General features: G+C 48.2%; 1 protein-coding gene and 1 pseudogene across 1 annotated transcript; one reads left to right on the top strand and one right to left on the bottom strand.

Annotated features, from left to right (window-relative positions):
* Positions 1-15,159: 15,159 nt before the first annotated feature.
* LOC123042059 (FCS-Like Zinc finger 2-like) lies at positions 15,160-15,675 on the bottom strand (annotated as a pseudogene).
* Positions 15,676-17,002: 1,327 nt separating this feature from the next.
* On the top strand, positions 17,003-21,539 carry LOC123042058 (FCS-Like Zinc finger 2). Its single transcript, XM_044464586.1, has 2 exons — positions 17,003-17,534; positions 21,112-21,539. The coding sequence occupies exon 1, from the start codon at positions 17,182-17,184 to the stop codon at positions 17,476-17,478; it is 297 nt and encodes a 98-aa protein (XP_044320521.1). The 5' UTR covers positions 17,003-17,181; the 3' UTR covers positions 17,479-17,534; positions 21,112-21,539.
* Positions 21,540-21,774: the final 235 nt, after the last annotated feature.

Here is a 21,774-nt window from a genome sequence, read left to right as displayed (position 1 = left end):
TCCTGTTTATTGACCACATTGTGAGATGAAGCCGCTTTCACAAGGTTCTAGATGCACGGGGTGGCGCCTGGGCCTTGTCCTGGGGCTTGGCGGCCTCACCCTTGGTTAATTGTAGGCAAAGTAGCACTGTTTGAGGCGTGCTTTGTACGGTTGAACCTGTATAAGTACTCATACTGCTAACAGCTATGGTTGTTAAGTGCCCCTGCTGATTTCAGTTAAGGTTGTTAAGTACTCCTGCTGCTTTTACAGTCTTTCGTGTTTCTTAAGTCCTGTCTTCCTCCAGCCGCCAAAACCAAACCAGCATCGGCGGGGCTGCCTGCTTCCGCCTCCCACGGCTGGCCGCGCCTCAGCGCACGCATCGCCGCCCCACCGTCTCCTAAATCGTTAATGCCGACATCCGAAGCCTCGCCGTTGTCCTCCGCACGCTTTGGTGCGCTCATTATGGCGCCTACCTCTCGCATTGTTAACATGGTTAACAAACAACAGGAATCGGCAAAAGTACGTGGAGAGGATGACAGTAGGGGCCCACCATGTCAGCGTGTGGAAAAATAAAATGCTTCCTCCTAGTGTTTTCCTGACATCTGGGACCCACGACATTGTGAGCGTATATAGTCAATAGACAAGAGAACAACACAAGATCGGCTGACACCTGGGACGTAGCTGCTCGAGCAGTATTTTTTTGTTATTATTGAGATGGAGCAGGGTTTGAACTGGGTTGTGGCCCGTCTAGCCCAGGCTTATATTTTATGTTCACCATGTGACCAGCCCAGCTATTTTTTCTTTGTGAAAATGAGCCCAGTTTATTTTTTCTAAAGAATACCCAATCCAGGCCTACTTATTTTTCTACGCCCTGATGGGCTGCAACTCACCCGCACCCCCTGCTATTCTGCGGCGACAGCGGCCTCACACCGCAACCAAACCAGTGAAGCCTTGTACTCCTCTCCGCGCGGGCTTCCACTGCCGCGTCTTCCTCGGCTCCGCGTGGTCCCCTTCCTAGGCCTCGCCGTCATCCACCGCCCTGGTGCACTCTACGCAGCGTGGTCAATGTGGAGAGGCTGACAGTTGGGTCCATGGTAGCCGCAAGGAAGTGCCTCCTTATTACCCAGAAAATAATTATTCCTCCACCTGACAGCAGGGACCCATTGGACGGGCCACCGTATTTTGCAAAAAAAAAAGTTTCCCCCCTGACTGCTGGGACCCACCGGACGGGCCACCGTATTTCGTGAAAAAAATGTTCCCCCCGCTATCAGCTCGGACCCACCAGAAGTGCCTCCTTATTACGCACAAAAAATGAATACTCCCCCTGCTAGCTGGGACCCACCTTGGTAGGAGGCTGACTTGTGGGCCTACTAAGTTGACTGGGACGGAGGCCTTTGTCAACTTTGTCAATATGAACGATTCTAGCTCCAGTGACCGTACGATGTCCATCCAACGGCCATAGTGCTTCTTCAACCTGTGGTCTTCTTGCTCCAGCCGCCCAAAGCAGCGCCGGTCGTGCTGCATGCTCCTGCCTCCCGTGGCCGGCTGTTATGCCGCGGGGGCCTCACCGCCCCTACTACTCCCACCGCTGGCCAGGCCATCCGTCTACTCACCCACACCCCCTGTTATTCTGCGGCGACGGCAGCCTCACACCGCAGCCGAACCAGTGAACCCTCATACTCCTGTGTGTGTGGGCATCCACTGCCGTGTCTTCCCCGGCTCCGCGTCATCCCCTTCCTAGTCCTCGCCGTCGTCCACCGCTCTGGTGCTCTCGACGTGGCATGGTGAACATGGTCAAGGAACAACTTCCATCGGACATGGACTGTACGTGGAGAGGCTGAGAGCTGGGTCCAAGGCCGCAGCAAGGAAGTGCCTCCTTATTACGCGGAAAATAATGATTCCTCCACCTAACAGCAGGGACCCACCGGACGGGGCACTTTCGCGAAATATACGTTTCCCCCCGACTGCTGGGACCCACCAGCTACATCTTCGCACGCAAGGAAGTGCGTCCATGTTACGGGCAAAAAATGATTCGCCCCCTGACTGCTGGGACCCACCAGCTACATCTTCGCATGCAAGGAAGTGCATCCGGTCCAAAAAATGATTCGCCCCCGTGACTGCTGGGACCCACCAGCTACATCTTCGCATGCAAGGAAGTGCCTGAAAGCCGAGACCCACCTGGTCGAACCATATGTAACATTGTCATTCTGGTCGCGAACGTGTATGTACATACTGGTCGATGTAGAGGCGCGCACGTATCATAGTAGAGGCGCGCACGTGTCATAGTAGAGGCGCGCACGTAGCATATACACGTACGTACAACAGCCAGGGTGCAGGAAAGTAAATACGGCCACATACGTACATACGGGCGAGGTCTCGAACGCCTACTCGCGCATACGTATGGCAGGGCTCGTGTACATGGCTGGGTCGGAATGGAGAAACAACGTCGTCGTCGTGCTTATGGGGAGCCAACCGGCTGGGTCGGAACGGAATGCATCGTCATGTTCATCGGGAGGGCTTGGACGGAACAGATAATGGAAACGAGGCCTGGCGTACCGCACAACGGAGGAAACGGCCTTGTGTTCGACCGGCCACGTTCGAAACGGGATCCTATTCATCGGGAGGTGTCTGGCGTACCGCAAAATAGAGGAAACGGACTTGTATTGGACCTCCTACGGTCGGAACGGGGTCCTGTTGATCGGGAGGGGTGTGGCGTACCACAAAACGGCGGAAACGGATTTGTGTTGGAGTGCTACGGTTGAAACGGGGGTCCTATTCATCGGGAGGGTGTGGCATACCGCAAAATGGGACTCCCCGGGATACTATGCATCTCCACCGTTGACCTCCTCCAGCCTCCACGGGCTATTGTTCATCCACCATCGACCTCTGATACGTCCATTTTGCATCAAGCTTTTATATCGATATTTATTGCATTATGGGTTGTTATTACATGTTATGTCACAATACTTATGGCTATTCTCTCTTATTTTACAAGGTTTACATAAAGAGGGACAATGCCGGCAGCTGGGATTCTGGGCTGGAAAAGGAGCAAATATTGGAGACCTATTCTGCACAGCTCCAAAAGTCTTAAAACTCCATGAAAGTTATTTTGGGAATTAATTAAAAATATTCAGCAGAAGAAAGACCTGAGGGGGGCCACCCACCACCCACAAGGGTGGCGTGCGCGCCCTACCCCCTGGGCGCGCCCCCTGCCTCGTGGGCCACCTGGCAGCCCTCCGGTGCCCATCTTCTGATATATGAAGTCTTTTACCCTGAAAAAAAAATCATAAGCAAGCTTACAGGACGAAACTCCGCCGCCACGAGGCAGAACCTTGGTTGAACCAATCTAGGTCTCTGCCGGAGCTGTTCTGCCGGGGAAACTTCCCTCCAGGAGGGGTAAATCATCACCATCGTCATCACCAACGATCCTCTCATCGGGAGGGGGTCAATCTCCATCAACATCTTCACCAGCACCATCTCCTCTCAAACCCTAGTTCATCTCTCGTATCCAATCTTTGTACCCAGACCTCAGATTGGTACCTGTGGGTTGCTAGTAGTGTTGATTACTCCTTGTAGTTGATGCTAGTCGGTTTATTTGGTGGAAGATCATTTGTTCAGATCCTTAATGCATATTAATACCCCTCTGATCATGAACATGAATATGCTTTATGAGTAGTTACGTTTGTTCCTGAGGACATGGGTGAAGTCTTGCTATTAGTAGTCATGTGAATTTGGTATTCGTTTGATATTTTGATGAGATGTATGTTGTCTCTCCTCTAGTGGTGTTATGTGAACGTTGACTACATGACACTTCACCATTATTTGGGCCTAGAGGAATGCATTGGGAAGTAATAAGTAGATGATGGGTTGCTAGAGTGACAGAAGCTTAAACCCTAGTTTATGCGTTGCTTCGTAGGGGGCTGATTTGGATCCACGTGTTTCATGCTATGGTTAGGTTTACCTTAATACTTCTTTTGTATTTGCGGATGCTTGCAATAGCGGTTAATCATAAGTGGGATGCTTGTGCAGGAAAGGGCAGTACCCAAGCACCGGTCCACCCACGTATCAAATTATCAAAGTAACGAACATGAATCATATAACGTGATGAAAACTAGCTTGGTGATAATTCCCATGTGTCCTCGGGAGCGCTTTTCTCATTATAAGAACTTGTCCATGCTTGTCCTTTGCTACAAAAAGGATTGGGCCACCTTGCTGCACCTTACTTAGTTTCATTGCTTGTTACCCGTTACAAATTATCTTATCACAAAACTATCTGTTACCTACAATTTCAGTGCTTGCAGAGAGTACCTTACTGAAAACCGCTTGTCATTTCCTTCTGCTCCTTGTTGGGTTCGACACTCTTATTTATCGAAAGGACTACGATAGATCCCTACACTTGTGTGTCATCAAGACTCTTTTCTGTCGCCGTTGCCAGGGAGTGAAGCGCCTTTGGTGAGTGGAACTTGGTAAGGAAACATTTATATAGTGTGCTAAAATTTATTGTCAGTTGTTACTATGGAAACTAATCCTTTGAGGGGCTTGTTTGGGGTATCTTCACCCTGACCAGTAGAGCAAAGAGTTGCTCCTCAACCTACTGAACCTACTAAAAATGTTTACTTTGAAATTCCTTCGGGTATGGTAGAGAAACTGCTAGCTAATCCCTTTGCAGGAGATGGAACATTGCATCCTGATTTGCACCTTATCTATGTGGATGAAGTTTGTGGATTATTTAAGCTTGCGGGGATGCCCGATGATGTTATTAATAAGAAGGTCTTCCCTTTATCTTTGAAAGGAGACGCATTGACATGGTATAGGCGATGTAATGATACGGGATCCTGGGACTATAAACGATTGAAATTGGAATTTCACCAGAAGTTTTATCCTATGCATCTTGTTCATCGTGATCGTAGTTATATATATAATTTTTGGCCTCGTGAAGGAGAAATTATCGTTCAAGCTTGGCGGAAACTTAAGTCAATGTTATATTCATGCCCCAATCATGAGCTCTCAAGAGAAATGATTATGCAAAACTTTTATGCTCGCCTTTCTCTCAACAATCGCACCATGCTTGATACTTCTTGTGCTAGGTCTTTTATGATGAAGACTACTGAATTCAAATGGTATTTATTGGAAAGAATTAAACGCAACTCTGAAGATTGGGATCCCGACGATGGTAAGGGGTCAGGTATGACACTTAAGTTTGATTGTGTTAAAACTTTTATGGATACCGATGTTTTTCGTGGATTTAGCACTAAATATGGACTTGACTCTGAGATAGTAGCTTCTTTCTGTGAATCATTTGCTACTCACGTTGATCTCACTAAGGAGAAGTGGTTTAAATATAATCCTCCCACTGAAGTAAAAGTAGTTGCACCTATCACAGTTGAAGAAAAGACTATCACTTATAATGATCCTATTGCTCCTTCTACTTATATTGAGAAACCACCTTTCCCTGTTAGGATAAAGGATCATGCTAAAGCTTCAACCGTGGTTCGTAAGAGTAATACAAGAACATATACACCCCCTGAGCAAATTAAAGTTGAACCTAGTGTTTTTATGGTTAAAGATCTCTTGACTGATAATATTGATGGGCATGTTATTTATTTCTGTAATGAAGCTGCTAGAATTGCTAGACCAAATACTAAGAATAAACATAGACCTGTTGTAGGCATGCCTGTTATTTCTATTAAAATAGGAGATCATTGTTATCATGGCTTATGTGATATGGGTGCTAGCACTAGTGCAATACCTCATTTCTTATACAAAGAAATTATGCATGATATTGCACCTGGTGAGATAGAAGAGATTGATGTTACCATTAAGCTTGCCAATAGAGATACTATTTCACCAGTTGGGATTGTTAGAGATGTTGAAGTCTTATGTGGGAAAGTTAAATATCCTACTGATTTTCTTGTTCTTGGTTCCCCACAAGATGCCTTTTGTCCCATTATATTTGGTAGACCCTTCTTTAATAATGTTAATGCTAAGATTGATAGCGAAAAGGATGTTGTTACGATTGGCTTAGGAGATATGTCTCATGTGTTTAATTTTGCAAAATTTTGTAGACAACCCCATAATAAAGAATTGCCTAGTAAGGATGAAATTATTGGTATTGCTTCTATTGCCGTGCCTCCTACTGATCCGTTAGAACAATATTTGCTAGACCATGAAAATGATATGTTTATGAATGAAAGAAGGGAAATAGATGAAGTATTCTTTAAATAGGGTCCTATTTTGAAACACAACTTGCCTGTTGAAATCCTAGGGGATCCTCCACCACCCAAGGGTGATCCCGTGTTTGAGCTTAAACCATTACCTGATACTCTTAAATATGCTTATCTTGATGAATAGAAAATATATCATGTTTTATTAGTGCTAACCTTTCAGAGCAGGAAGAGGAAAGATTATTGAAAACTCCGAAGAAGCACCGTGCTCCTATTGGATATACTCTTGATGATCTTAAGGGCATTAGTCCCACTCTATGCCAACACAAAATAAAATTGGAGGAGGGTGCCAAACCAGTTGTTGATCACCAATGATGATTAAATCCTAAGATGAAAGAAGTGGTAAGAAAGGAAATACTAAAGCTCCTTGAGGTAGGTATAATTTATGCCGTTGTTGATAGTCAGTGGGTAAGTCTTGTCCATTGTGTCCCTAAGAAGGGAGGTATTACTGTTGTTCCTAATGATAAAGATGAATTGATCCCGCAAAGAATTATTACAGGTTATAGGATGGTAATAGATTTCCGCAAATTAAATAAAGCTACTAAGAAATATCATTACCCTTTACCTTTTATTGATCAAATGCTAGAAAGACTATACAAACATACACATTTTTGCTTTCTAGATGGTTACTCTGGTTTCTCTCAAATACCTATGTCAGCGGAGGATCAAGAAAAGTCCACTTTTACTTGCCCTTTTGGTACCTTTGCTTATAGACGTGTGCCTTTTGGTTTATGTAATGCACATGCTACCTTTCAAAGATGCATGATGACTATATTCTCTGACTTTTGTGAAAAGATTTATGAGTTATTCATGGAAGATTTCTCCGTTTATGGATCCTCTTTTGATGATTGCTTAAGCAACCTTGATCGAGTTTTACAGAGATGTGAATATACTAGTCTTGTCTTAAATTGGGAAAAGTGCCACTTTATGGTTAATGAAGGCATTGTCTTGGGGCATAAAATTTCTGAGAAAGGTATTGAAGTGGATAAAGCTAAAGTTGATGCTATTGAAAAGATCGTGTCCCAAGGAAATTAAAGGTATAAGAAGTTTCCTTGGTCATGCCGGTTTTTATAGGAGGTTCATTAAGGACTTCTCTAAAATTTCTCGGCCTCTAACTAATCTATTGCAAAAATATATTCCTTTTGTATTCGATGATGATTGTGTAGAAGCATTTGAAATACTTAAGAAAGCCTTGATTTCTGCACCTATTGTTCAGCCACCTGATTGGAATTTACCCTTTGAAATTATGTGTGATGCTAGTGATTATGATGTAGGTGTTGTTCTAGGACAAAGAGTTGATAAGAAATTGAATGTTATTCAATATGCTAGTAAAACTCTAGACACTGCCGAGAGAAATTATGCTACTACTGAAAAAGAATTCTTAGCAGTTGTATTCGCTTGTGACAAGTTCAGACCTTATATTGTTGATTCTAAAGTAACTATTCACACTGATCATGCTGTTATTAAATATCTTATGGAAAAGAAAGATGCTAAGCCTAGACTTATTAGATGGGTTCTTTTGCTCCAAGAATTTGATTTGCATATTATTAATAGAAAGGGAGCTGAGAACCCCGTTGCAGACAACTTGTCAAGGTTAGAAAATGTTCTTGATGACCCACTACCTATTGATGATAGCTTTCCTGAAGAACAATTAGCTATCATAAATGCTTCTCGCACTGCTCCATGGTATGCTGATTATGCTAATTACATTGTTGCTAAATTTATACCACCTAGTTTCACATACCAGCAAAAGAAAAAGTTCTTCTATGATTTAAGACATTACTTCTGGGATGACCCACACCTTTATAAAGAAGGAGTAGATGGTGTTATTAGACGTTGTGTACCTGAGCATGAACAGGAACAGATCCTATGCAAGTGTCACTTAGAGGCATATGGAGGACACCATGCTGGAGATAGAACTGCACATAAGGTATTGCAATCCGGTTTTATTGGCCTACTCTCTTCAAAGATGCCCGTAAGTTTGTCTTGTCTTGTGATGAATGTCAAAGAATTGGTAATATTGGTAGACGTCAAGAAATGCCTATGAATTATTCTCTTGTTTTTGAACCATTTGATGTTTTGGGCTTATATGGGACCGTTTCCTGCCTCTAATGGATATACACATATTTTAGTTGTTGCTGATTACGTTACTAAGTGGGTAGAAGCTATTCCAACTAGTAGTGTTGATCATAACACCTTTATTTTTCCGAGGTTTGGAGTCCCTAGATTCTTAATGAGTGATCGTGGTTCACATTTTATTCATGGTGCTTTTCGTAAAATGCTTGCTAAGTATGATGTTAATCATAGAATTGCATCGCCATATCACCCACAGTCTAGTGGTCAAGTAGAATTGAGTAATAAAGAGCTCAAATTAATTTTGCAAAAGACTGTTAATAGATCTAGAAAGAATTGGTCCAAGAAACTTGATGATGCATTATGGGCTTATAGAACTGCATATAAGAATCCTATGGGTATGTCTCCGTATAAAATGGTTTATGGCAAAGCATGTCACTTACCTCTCGAACTAGAATATAAGGCATATTGGGTCATTAAAGAGCTCAATTATGATTTCAAACTTGCCGATGAGAAGAGGTTATTGGACATTAGCTCACTTGATGAATGGAGAACCCAAGCCTATGAGAATGCCAAACTGTTTAAAGAAAAGGTTAAAAGATGGCATGGCAAGAGGATACAAAAGCATGAATTTAACGTAGGTGATTATGTTTTGCTTTTCAACTCTCGTTTAAGATTTTTTGCAGGAAAACTTCTCTCTAAATGGGAAGGCCCTTACGTTATCGAGGAAGTCTATCGTTCCGGTGCCATAAAAATTAACAACTTCAAAAGCTCAAATCCAAAGGTGGTGAACGATCAAAGAATCAAACATTATATCTCACGTAATCCTATAAATGTTGAAACTAATGTTATTGAAACCGTAACCCCGGAGGAATACATAAGAGACACTTTCCAGAACGTTTCAGACTCCAAAAAGGAATAGGTATGTGGCACGGTAAGTAAACCGACTCCAAAACAGTTCTAATAGCAATTTTTCTCTGTTTTGGAATATTTAAGAAAATAGAAAAATAAGAAGTAGTCCAGGAAGGACACGGGGAGTCCACAAGGGTGGTGGGCGCGCCCTACCTCCCTGGGCGTGCCCCCTGCCTCGTGGGCACCTCGTGTGCTCTCCGGACTCCGTTTTCTTGCACGTTACTTCTTTCGGTCGGTAAAAATTCAATATATAATCTCCCGAAGGTTTTGACCACCGTATCACGCAAAAATCCTCTGTCTTTGTTTCGAGCTGTTTTTCTGACAGATCTAGAGCACCATGACGTCTTCAAGCGCCCCCAAGGGCACTTTTTCGAGAGGGTCATCAACCCCTACCTCGCGGAGGTGTTGCGTCACCCTCAAAACATTGAGATGTTTGAGGGGGTGCTGCATATCCGCGATGTGGAGGGACCAAGGAGTACCGGAAGCATGGAGACAAAGCTCAAAGAAATGTAACAACAAGTTTTCAAGTGCCAAGGGATGGTGGAGCACGGACTTAACGCCAACCAGATGATGATCGTGGAGTTCACCAACAACCACAAGCTGGACGCCAAGAACATTGAGGAGACCATCTTCAAGCTTCATGAGAAAATCGAGCACCTCCAAGCCCAGATCTATGACCTACAAAACCAAAACTATGAGTATGAATATAGATTCAAGAGGATGAGTTTGGCTGCAGATTTGAGGATCCCGGAGACTCGATCATCCTTCTATGATGGTGAGCCTATGCCTTGGAAGACGGACGACAAGCCCACATCATCAACAACTCCTTCTTCACCACCTCCAAGGACATAATCATATGGGTATGGGCACTCCCCTTGCTAACTGCCAAGCTTGGGGGTGCGCATGGGACCCGGGGCGCGGGCCGAGCACGCCAGCGGCATTGGGAGGGACCCAGCTCGGGCATGGGTGCGGCAGTGCCATACCGTAGGGGTGAAGTAGCCGGTGAAAGGCGCTGCAGGAGGGGGCAGGTTGCGCCCGTAGTTGTCACCACGGCTACGGCCACGTCCACGACCACCGCGGTCACGACGACTAGGGGGCGGAGTGGCGGATGGGAAGCACCGCGGCCGCCGCGGTCACTGCCGTTGCTATCGTTGGAGCGGTCGGAAGAGCGATCAACCCGATCGTTGGCGGCGCAGCTGCCCGTGCTGGAGCTGCCACCAGAGGATCCACCACCAGTCAGAGTGAAGGACGAGGCGCTCTCCTCGGTCAGGCGCTGCTCTTGGGACTCCTCGACGAGGGTGACCCTGGAGAGGACAATGTCAAAGGGGAGGCTCTGATCGCCAAGGACGACACGGATGGTGTCGAGTCGCTTATCGAGGCCATGGAGAAACTGGGTGGTGAGATCCACCTCAGTAACGGCGTGATCGATGTCAGCCAAGCCATCGGTGAGGAGTTTCATGCGGCGCGCGTATCCAGAGACGGAAAGATCACCTTGCATGAGGTTGCGATACTGGCGGCTGAGAATCATGTAGCGAGCGGAGCGATTTGCAGGTAAGAAGTCCTTGATCTTGTGCCAGAGACCGAAGGTGGTGGTAGCGCCGACGACGTGGTCACACATCGTATCGGAAAGGGTGGCGTAGATCCACAGGACGACATGGGCGTCCAGCTCGAGATAGGCAGCGGTAGCGTTGGGAGGGGGTGGATGCTCAATGAGGTAGGAGACGCCATAGAGAAGAAGAACCATGAGGAAGAAGGTCTTCCATTTGTGGTAGTTGTGATCTACGGTGTTGAGGAGTAACTTGATGTGATTGGTGATGTGGTCGTTGTAGATCGGCAGACGCGGCGCAGGTGCAGAGACAGCAAGAAGAGCGGGGGGGCGGAGGAGAAGAGAGGGGCGAACTAGGAGCCCGAGGCGGCGGTGGAGCCGCTGAGGAGGGAGGGGTTGGTGCCTAAGAAGTACGGCGGAGAAGAGGCAGCGGAGGAGGAGGTGTTCGGGACCGCAGCAGGCGCCATCGGAGAGGAAAAGGAGCCCGACGAAGTGGCAGAGCTCGTGGCAGCGGCGGAGGGAGAGGAGTCGGGTGCGGCCATGGATGAGCCTGGAAGCTGATACCAAGTTGGATTGAATGTTTCCTTCCTTGACTGAATCAGTTATAGAGTACAACAATATATCCTCGGAGAGGAGAGTCAGGCGCTCCTACAAGTGTGGCACGCAGGCCACGAGCGCTCCAGATCCTACAAAGTAGGAGAGACTAAGACTAATACAACACAACATTACAACATGAATGTGTACAACTTAACATATATCACCCATCGAATGTCCTCCCCTCGTAAAGCTACACTAGGCCACTCACCCACCACACCAGCTAAATATTGCGGCCATGGCGCCGATGTTTCCCATAACTTGGTTGCTCCTCCGTCGGAGCTCCGGGATACCAGGTACATGATCAACGTTAAGAGAGGCGTGTACAAGGAGACTGTGGAGGTGAAGTAGAAGTGGTACGTGATGATGGTCGGCGATGGCATGAGCGCGACAGTGATAGCCAACAGTTGTAACTACGTGGGCGTGTACAGGACCTTCAACACGGCCACCGTGTGTGTAACACTCTAGTCAAATTATACATTATTATCGGCTTCTGAACTGAATAACGTGGTAGATATTTTGTACCAAACTTTCATACTTATTTTAAACTAAGTGCACCACACTATAACTTTAAGTAATACAAATTTCTATTACTCAGTCACAAAAGAATTTTTTTCAAATAATATATTCATTAGTGCAAAATTGTAATGTATATCAATGGAATTTTTGGTTCTACAAAATTCAAATTGTATGGTTTGCCAAATCTCTTTGTTGTTAAAAAATCATTCAAATTAATTTTCTACTATTGCATAAACTATATAGTATAGATACATATATTTGCATATCTATGTGTTTGTTCAAAGATATCTTTTAATATTGTTCAATAAAATGGTAGATATTTCTAAATCGTACATACGAACAAATATTTTAATAGTGATTTCTAGTATATAGTAGGCAAACATATTCATAGAAACTTTAGTGTATAGCAAATGTGACTTACAAGTTGGGTTCAGTTGTAGGAACCGGAAGCGTTTCGGGGTCACCGGAAGAGTTTCAAAGTTTATCAGGCAATACCCGGTATTCCCGATAATTTATATATAGCTAGAAAATATTTCCCGTGATGTTAAATTATATAGAAAAGGGTATACTAATCACTAGAAGGCTTTTATATTAATTCAAATATCAACGGTCCTTAAAAGGCCTAGAGGTGGAAGGAAACTTGGACCACAAGGGCCCAAGTGGGGAGGTGTCCCCCCCTCCCCCCCTTTCCTACTACGGGAAGTCGAATCCTAGTGGGGGAGGACTTCTGCTTCCTCCTTGGCAGATGCAGGGAGGGGAGATCCCCTCATCTTGGTAGCCCCTCCTCCCCTCTAACCTATATATACATGAGGTGTTGGCTTTTTCTACACACAAGTTTTGGAGCCTCCTCTAGTTCATCTAGCCCTAGTTCTAGTTGGTCATAGTTTACTAATTACAGCTTGATCTAGTTCCTCTAATCCTCATAATTAGAAGCCCAGTGTGGTTCTAATGTCCTCTCTCTAATTCTCCGGTGATAATTAGCTCTGAACGGCGAAGCGCTGCTGGATCGTGAAGACCGTACGCTTGGAGCCAAGTAGAGAGGTCGTGTTTTCGGTCTTCCGTTCGAGGGATCGTTCGAGGGTGGTTAGCGGGATCGTCATCAGTGGTTTGATGGATTCCAAGTACGATCTACACCGACTCGTCTAGTTCCACTGTAAATCTGGAGTCGGTAAAGATCATTGAACCAAACCCTATATCCATCTTCATTTTGTTCCTGGGTGATCATAGGGCGATATTTTTGTTTTCTATTATGTTTCCCAACAATTTTTCCATGACACAACCCCTGCTGGCGCATAGAATTAAGTCCAGGTTCATGGATAATTTGTTGAAATGTGTTTCTTACCTCCCACCTTAAAGGATAAGTTGCAGCGTAGTTTTTGCTATGTTTCTTTTTACCTGAATGAAGTTGTATACTATGTACGTTTCATGTATATTAAATAAAGTTGGAAGGTCGTGAGGATTTTGCCGTGTTCATAGTCACAAAAATAAATGCCGACCCAACGAAGATGATGTAAGTGAACCATCATGCAAACTCCAAGCAGACAATCCAACCACCGAGAGTCAACTGTGAAAACAAGACCGTCTGCCGACACATGTCCACAGTTCACAGATGAATTGTGGAGAGAACATACCACCAAAATCTATTATTGGGAAAGCTTATGCGATCTCATGCCCACATCACAAGTGTACGCGAGTGGTAAATCTGGACATGACAGCCTAAGTGTGCTATGTAGGATGTTTATTACTTTTCGAGTATGGAAACTTGGCTCGAGTGGATGGTGTCTAAACCCAAATGTGGCCTTCATTTTCCACCGAGTTGATATTAGAGTGAAACCAATATATGTTTTAGTTGAATAGGCGATAACAAGCTTCGCCATTTCCTTTCACTTGTTCTGCCTCAAAGTGCACTAATTCAACTGCAAATAGATTAGGGTTAGACTTGATCGGCTCAGATACATTTTTAGGCATCTCGTTAGCGCACAACCATTTTTGTAATTTTCATTGGAGGAAGAGAGCCGGTCCAGTTTATCAGGAAAATAACAGGAAAAATCAAACCTTAAAACTTAACAAAATTTGGTCATTTTAGTAAATTTGAGCTAAAACCACCCACACACTCACACTGTTGGGTGAGGAAGGGGGGACTGACAACACATGTCGGATGGAGAAGCAAGATCCGATGTGAAGTGGTTCTAGGCCTTGTCAACTCATCAAGAAGGACAAATCGCCATGAAAATGTTTGAAGTGTAGCCTAGGCATGGCAAGATCGTTCTCATTCTTAAAATTGAAATTGTGATGAATTATTGCACCAAAATTGGATACGTTTGACATATATTTCGAAGGAAGAAAAATCAAAATGGTATAAATTTTTGGAAAATATCCTTGAGATATAGTAAAATTGTAAGGTTCACCCATGTGGGAAGCTCAAGGTACAGGCACCAAACTGGTCAATTCACTTACTACACACAATTACTTCCTCGGTTCACAAATATAAGATGTTTTGAATATATTTTAATATATAGACTACATACGGAATGAAACGAATAAACAAACACACTAAAGCATGTATATATATATATATATATATATATATATATATATATATATATATATATATATATATATATATATATAGGGTAACGCTATTCTAAGCGTGAGTGTAGAATAACTTATTCTACACCTCCTAGTAACGCTATATACAAAATCTAGTAAAATGGTGTACAAAATATAGTAATTCAGAAAATATTTTTTTATCATCCAAGTTTGTAATTTACTACATTTTTATGAAAATTACTATATTTTACATAGTGTGTTACTATATTTTGTATGTAACGTTACTAGGGTGTAGAATAAGCTATTCTACCCTCACGCTTAGTTTAGCGTTACTATATATATATATATATATATATATATATATATATATATATATATATATATATGATTCAAACAAATAGAACATTTTTATTTGTGAATAGAGGGGGCAGAAAATCCCAAAAGATTCAGATTATAAGAAAGTCATAAAATTATATGGATAAAATCCCGGCCAAAATCATATTGGAATATCACTAGAAACATTAGAGCCACTATAAATCCGAGAAGCATAAGAAAATTTAGAGGCAACATAATTTGCAGGTCGATTGCCATGTTTCTTTACAGTGACAGTGCTGTTGCACGGTGTCTCTAGCGTGTGGTACCCAAAACCAAACAGCATTCAATCATCAAACAAAACAAAACAAGAGAGGGCGCAGAAGAGCGACCCAAATAGAAGTTAAAACGTAATGTGAATCATGTTTGATTGCTTTCTTCAGATCCATGTCCTTTTCTATTTCGTTTCAAACCAAATCAATTCATATGGGAAGAATCAGGCCTAATTAGTTTGACACATGGACACATGGGAAGCTACAGGCACATATGCTTCGTGCCGCCTGATGTTGCTGACCTGCCTTGCCTCCAGCGGTCCAGGTTAGAGCACCGGCCGGAGACAGAATACAGATCTCGTTGATTCAAACAAAACGTTCCTCGCCCACGCGCTCCGGCCAGCTAGCTCGCGACGGACACCTTCCTGGACTGGCGCTGCCCACGGTGGGACTCCGTCCCCGCCGAGAACCGCTGCTGCCTCCGAGCGGCCTGCTTGGCGCAGACGGCGTCGAGGTGCATCTGCTCGTGGCGGCACTCCTCGCTGCAGTAGGGCGTGTCCCCTCTGTACATGAAGACGTCGCGGTCGCGCGCCAGCGGCTTGGCGCAGAGCGCGCACGCGTCCATCGCCGGCATGCCGGGCTCGCCGAGCAGTTCGTCGTCGAAGAAGAAGGAGCAGGCCACCTATGCCACCATGGTATGTGTGTGTAGGTGATTTTGGAGCAAAATGCTGAGCCAGGGCCGGCCCTGGGGCATGGGCAGGGGGGCGATGGCCCAGGGCCCAGCCCAGGGAGGGGCCCATGATGTAGTGCACATATATAATATAGCCGAGCAAAAATAGGTGAGAAAAAAAATTATGAGAGAAGAAAAACGAGATGAGGTAGGCCCATCAGATAGCAGGTAGCGATTAGCGAAGCGTCACGCACGCCGCACGGCAGGGCCGCTCGTTTCGATTGTGAAACAAATCAATCGAAAATCTCGCGGACGCCTCGCTCGTCTGTTCGTCCTCTTGTCGCTGTGGTCGCCTCGGTCACCGCTGCGCGCGTCGCCCGCCGTGCGGCAATCCAGCAGCCGCAGCCCGCAACAGTACGTATACGTATGTATGTGAGCAGTGAGCGCAGCCCACAGCAGTACGTATATACGTATCCATGCATAACTCTCTGTACCATGTTCCTAATCCATCCCTGCAAACCCCAATTTCAGTAATTTCTTTTTTTTAGAACGTATTCAACTATTCATCCATGATCCATCCTCTAATTTCAGTGTTTACGAAGTTCCAAATTTTAATGTATAGTTTTCGAATTCAATCTTTCATAGTATGTATTCAACCATTCTTTTTTTTTGTCATTCTATGCACATGTCTAGGGTTTCAATCATTCAAATCATCCGATGTATAAATTTCTAATTCCTTGAATAATTTTTTCTTTATAATATTAGGACATTAGCCCGCCATATTGCCTAAGAAGCATTTGTCAGTTGCTCAAACAAGGAGAAAAAAGATAGAAAGGGATCTGAAGATTCAACAACTGAAGGGTACTTAAGTATTATTGTTGTCGATGGAGTCAGTTGAATTTGGTTCTTATTTGAGGTAATCATATCATGTTACTTTCAATTTTCTATATTTTTAGTATTTTTGTCGTAATATGGCATTGTCCAACAATTATTATGTTCAAGTTTATGTACCACGCACGCGCATACATATATATGATCTTAGGACATAGGGGCACATGGCATCGAGTTCGCCTAGGGCCTCCCGAAACACAGGGCCGGCCCTGGTTGAACTAAAACCAGCAAGAGTAATTTGGAATGGAGGGAGTAGATAAAGAACCCATCCACGTCACTCATAACTCCTCCCTTCGTCGTTCTCGTTGCGGTGGAGCCAAATGCTTGGCCCCACCTTAGCCATGGAGCCAATTACACCAGTACACTCAAGCATGCTGGAATGCAATAGCCGGACCGCTCCCATCGTCAAAGACAGACCCATACCGCGCACCGGACCATGGTTTCCCAGGCCGCCAGTTCCAGTGCACCAATAATGGCCTTCCCTTGCTCCATTTCCCCCATATATACCCGCCCTCCCCCATCGCACTGCTGCACCAAACTCACCCACCTTTTCCCCTCCAAGAGCAGCAGCGAGCTCTGAGTTTTACTAGCTCAAGCACAAGCCCGAGCTAGCTGCCTAGAAGAAGCCTCTGTTGAACCATGGCGGCATCAGTAGCTTGCGCCTTCTTCTTCGACGCCGAGCCGGCCGGCGAGCCCGGCAAGCACGCGCTGGACGCGTGCGCGCTCTGCGCCAAGCGGCTGGCGCGCGACAGCGACGTCTTCATGTACAGAGGGGACACGCCCTTCTGCAGCGAGGAGTGCCGCCACGAGCAGATGCACCTCGACGCCGTCTGCGGCAGGCAGGCCGCGCGGAGACTGCAGCGCTTCTCGGCGGAGACGGAGTCCCAGTCCCACCGTGGGCAGCGGCAGTCCCGGAAGGTGTCCATCGCCGGCTAGCCGCGGAAAGTTTTGTTTGGATCGACAAGATAACCATCGATGTTGTTTTGAAGAAACTGTTGAGTATATTGTGTACGTGTATATGTGCGTGTAGGGCCTACCTCATGTTTCCTTGTATAGTTGAGGTTGTGGCCCACCTCTGTACTTATATATACGTGCCTGGTGCACCGATCAATGCATTGCGATTGCACAGCCCATAACCTATCTCTCTACATGGTATCTATCGCAGCAAGGTCCTAACCCTAGCCGCCGCCGCCGCCGTCGAGCCTCCGCGCCGCCGCCGCCGCCTCCCGCCGCCGTCACCAGCCGCCGCCGCCGCTGCCCTACCCTCGGCCGCCGCCGCCGCCCTGGTAACCGCCGCCGCCGCCCACCCGCCCCGCTCGCCGCCGCCGCCGCCTCTTGTCCCGAGGCCGCCGCCGCCGCCCAACACCGCTTCCGCCTCCTATCCGCGCCGCCCCTCTCTCCCTCCTCCCAACCCGCGCCGCGCCTCATCCCTCCCTGCCACCATGAGCTCCTCCTCCTCCACCGTCTCCAACCCGTTCGCCGGTCCCGATGTCACCCTCGTCCGCGACCTCAACATCCATGAGCGCGCCCCGGTCAAGCTCGACCACACCACCTCCTCCTACTCCGCGTGGAAGCGGTACTTTTCGCTCGTGTTCCGTGAGTACCTCCTTCACGGCCACGTGAACGGCACCGTGGACTCCGCGCTCATGATCCACGACGAGGAGTGGATGATCCTCGATGCCACCATCATCCGCTGGTTCTATCTCACCATCTCCAGCGACATCTTCCACACCGTGGTGAACGACGACGACGACGACGCCCATGCGGTCTGGACCAAGCTCAACGGCCTCTTCACCGACAATCGGCTGCAGCGCAAGGTCCTCCTCTATGGTGAGTTTTACGGGTGCCAGCAACTTGACTCGTCCATCGATGATTTTTGCATGCGCCTCAAGAAGCTCGCCGATGAGCTCCGTGATCTGGGGGAGAAGATCGGCGACGAGCTCCTCATCAGCACCCTCTCCGGCGGCCTCAACGAGGACTTCGGAAACGCCGCCTCCAACCTCACCCTCATCCCGGAGCCCACCTTTGGCAAGGTGGTCGCGTACCTCAAGCTGGAGGAACGCCGGATGCGGGCAGCCAGGACGCGCGCGACCCACACCGCCCTTGTTGCCGGCACCCGCGGGGGTTCGGCCCCGCCACCGCCCCGCCCGACGCCGCCCCAGCCGGCGCCACCCGCCTTCCCGCCCGGCTTCCCGCCCGCCCCACCCGCCCCCTTCCCGCCGCCCCAACCGGCGGCCAATGGGGGAGGCCGTCGCGGCGGCCGCCGGGGTGGCCGCAAGCAGGGAGGTGGTGGCGGCGGCGGTGCTCAGGGAGGAGCACCTCGCCAGCAGCAGCCGGCCCCTCAGCCGGCGGCCCTTCGACGACCTCGTCAGGTGGACGAGCATGCCTGGTTCGTGGACCGCCTCCGGGCTTTGGCGGTCCTCGAGCCCTACTGCCGGCGCCCTCCTCGGCTGGCTCTGCCGGTGCGGCCGGCGCACCACCTTCACCCGCCGCCCCCGACTCGGGCGCCGCGGGGTCGGGCGCCTCCTCCGCCGCAGGGACGGCCTCGCCGCCGGCCGCCTCGCCGCCTGTGGACTCGGCCGCCGCCTCTGCTGCCTCGACGCCAGCCCCGCCGCCGGCCGCCTCGCTGGCTACGTCGCCGGCCGCGACGCCGGCCTCCTCGCCGGCCACGACGCCGGCTACCTCGCCGGCCACGTCACCCGCCGGCTCGCTGGCCGCGACGCCCGCCGCCTCGCCGGCCGCCTCGCCAGCCCGGGTGGCCCCGTCCGGCCCCGTCACCCGTGCTCGCGCCGGCATTCACTGCCCGAGTCTCCGGTACTCGCGTGACGAGTACGTCCTCGCCGCCTCTGCCGTGGAGCCATCACCCATTCCTGCGTCCGCCCGCGCCGCCCTCCGTGATCCTCACTGGCTTGCGGCGATGCAGGAAGAGTTCGACGCTCTCCAACGGAACCGCACCTGGACCCTGGTTCCCCAGCCTCCTCGCGCCAACGTCATCACCGGCAAGTGGGTTTTTCGCCATAAGACCCGCTCAGACGGTTCACTTGAGCGCTACAAGGCTCGCTGGGTGGTCCGCGGTTTCCGCCAGCGCGCTGGAGTTGATTTCACGGAGACGTTCGCCCCGGTTGTCAAACCGGGCACGATCCGCACTGTCCTCCAGCTCGCCGTCTCTCGCGGCTGGCCTGTTCACCAGATGGATGTCTCCAACGCCTTTCTCCACGGCCATCTTGAGGAGCAGGTGTTTTGTGAGCAACCCACCGGCTTCGTCGATGCTTCATTTCCCGGCCATGTGTGCCTGCTGTCGCGCTCTCTCTATGGGCTCAAGCAGGCCCCCCGCGCCTGGTATCAGCGGATCGCCAGGTTTCTTTAGACACTGGGCTTCAGCGTCACTCGCTCGGACGCCTCACTGTTTGTCTATCGCCACGGTGACACGACTGCATATTTGCTGCTTTACGTCGACGACATCATCCTGACAGCCTCCTCTGCAGCCGTTCTCCAGCAGATTACTCTCCGGCTGCGTGACGAGTTTGCTATCAAGGACCTAGGTGCTCTACATTATTTCCTTGGCATTGAGGTCGTTCGGCGTCCGGACGGTTTCTTTCTTCATCAACAGAAGTATGCCCATGAGCTTCTTGAGCGCGCTGGCATGCTCAACTGCCATCCTGTTGCTACTCCTGTTGACACGAAGGCCAAGGTTTCTGCTCTCGAGGGTTCGCCTGCGTCGGATGCTCCATTCTACCGGTCTATTGTCGGCGCTCTACAGTACTTGACACTCACCCGCCCGGATCTTCAGTATGCTGTTCAGCAGGTGTGTCCCCACATGCACGCCCCTCGTGACTCTCACTGGACTCTCGTGAAGCGGATCCTTCGCTACATCCGCGGCACGATGTCCCTTAGGTTGACACTCACGGCGTCCACTTCTCTGGAGATGGTGGCTTACTCCGATGCAGACTGGGCCAGCTGTCCGGATACTCGTCGGTCCACCTCTGGCTACTGCGTCTACCTCGGTCCTTCTCTCGTCTCGTGGTCGTCCAAGCGACAAACCACGGTTTCGCGCTCTAGCGCGGAGGCTGAGTACCGAGTTGTGGCCAACGCTGTCGCCGAGTGCACCTGGCTTCGACAGTTACTTCAGGAGCTACATCACGATGTCTCCCAGGCTACGGTTGTCTACTGCGACAACGTCTCTGCGGTGTACCTCTCCGCCAACCCCGTTCATCATCGCCGGACTAAACACATCGAGCTGGACATTCACTTTGTGCGTGAGCAGGTGGCTCTTGGACGCATGCGGGTTCTCCATGTGCCGACCGCTCAGCAGTTCGCTGATGTGATGACGAAGGGACTGCCGACTTCCACCTTTGAGGAGTTCCGTTCCAGTCTCTGCGTCACTGGCGCCGCTTCGACTGCGGGGGGGTGTTGAGTATATTGTGTACGTGTATATGTGCGTGTAGGGCCCACCTCCTGTTTCCTTGTATAGTTGAGGTTGTGGCCCACCTCTGTACTTATATATACGTGCCTGGTGCACCGATCAATGCATTGCGATTGCACAGCCCATAACCTATCTCTCTACAGAAACGACCGCTGTATTCTGAAGAAACGACTGCTGTATTCTGAAGAACCATCGATGTTGTTTTGGGAGGCAGTGCAGGGCACGGCATCCGGTGGTAGGTGCCTGTTGCTTCCCATATGTGTCCATGGCAAGCTAATTATGCTGCCCGGGTGCCTGTAGATTCTTGGTTGATCTGTGCTGTGCCGGTGATTTGATTTGGTTGGAAACAAAATAGAAAAGGCCATGGATCTGAAGGAGGCAATCAAACATGATTCACAAGTTGTTCAACTTCAGTGTAGGCCACCTGTGTGCCCCGTCTCTTATTTCGTTTCCCTGAATTATTGGATCCTGTTTGGTTTTTGGTCCGACATGCTAGGTACACTCTGCAACAGCAGTGTCACCGTTAAAATGGACTTGATATAAATTAGGATATGAATTATCATGTTTCCCTGAATGGTATGGTTTTACTCTAAATCTTCTGAGATTTTTTTATTATGTGCAATTAAATTAACCAGTTTGATCCGCCTGCCTTTGGCTTCCCACACGGGTGATTCGGTGAATCTTACGATATTACTGACCACTCCCAACAAATTGAACCCTTGTGATATACTCCCTCGGAGGGGCGGAGCTCAGTTGGGGCAGACCTGCGCCATGGCCCGCCCAGGATTTTGACAAAAAATAGTAATACC

Source organism: Triticum aestivum, chromosome 2B (genome assembly GCF_018294505.1).
Source record: "Triticum aestivum cultivar Chinese Spring chromosome 2B, IWGSC CS RefSeq v2.1, whole genome shotgun sequence".
Lineage (NCBI taxonomy): Eukaryota > Viridiplantae > Streptophyta > Magnoliopsida > Poales > Poaceae > Triticum > Triticum aestivum.
Note: the sequence above shows the minus strand (reverse complement) of the source record. Positions and strands in the feature narration are given on the sequence as shown.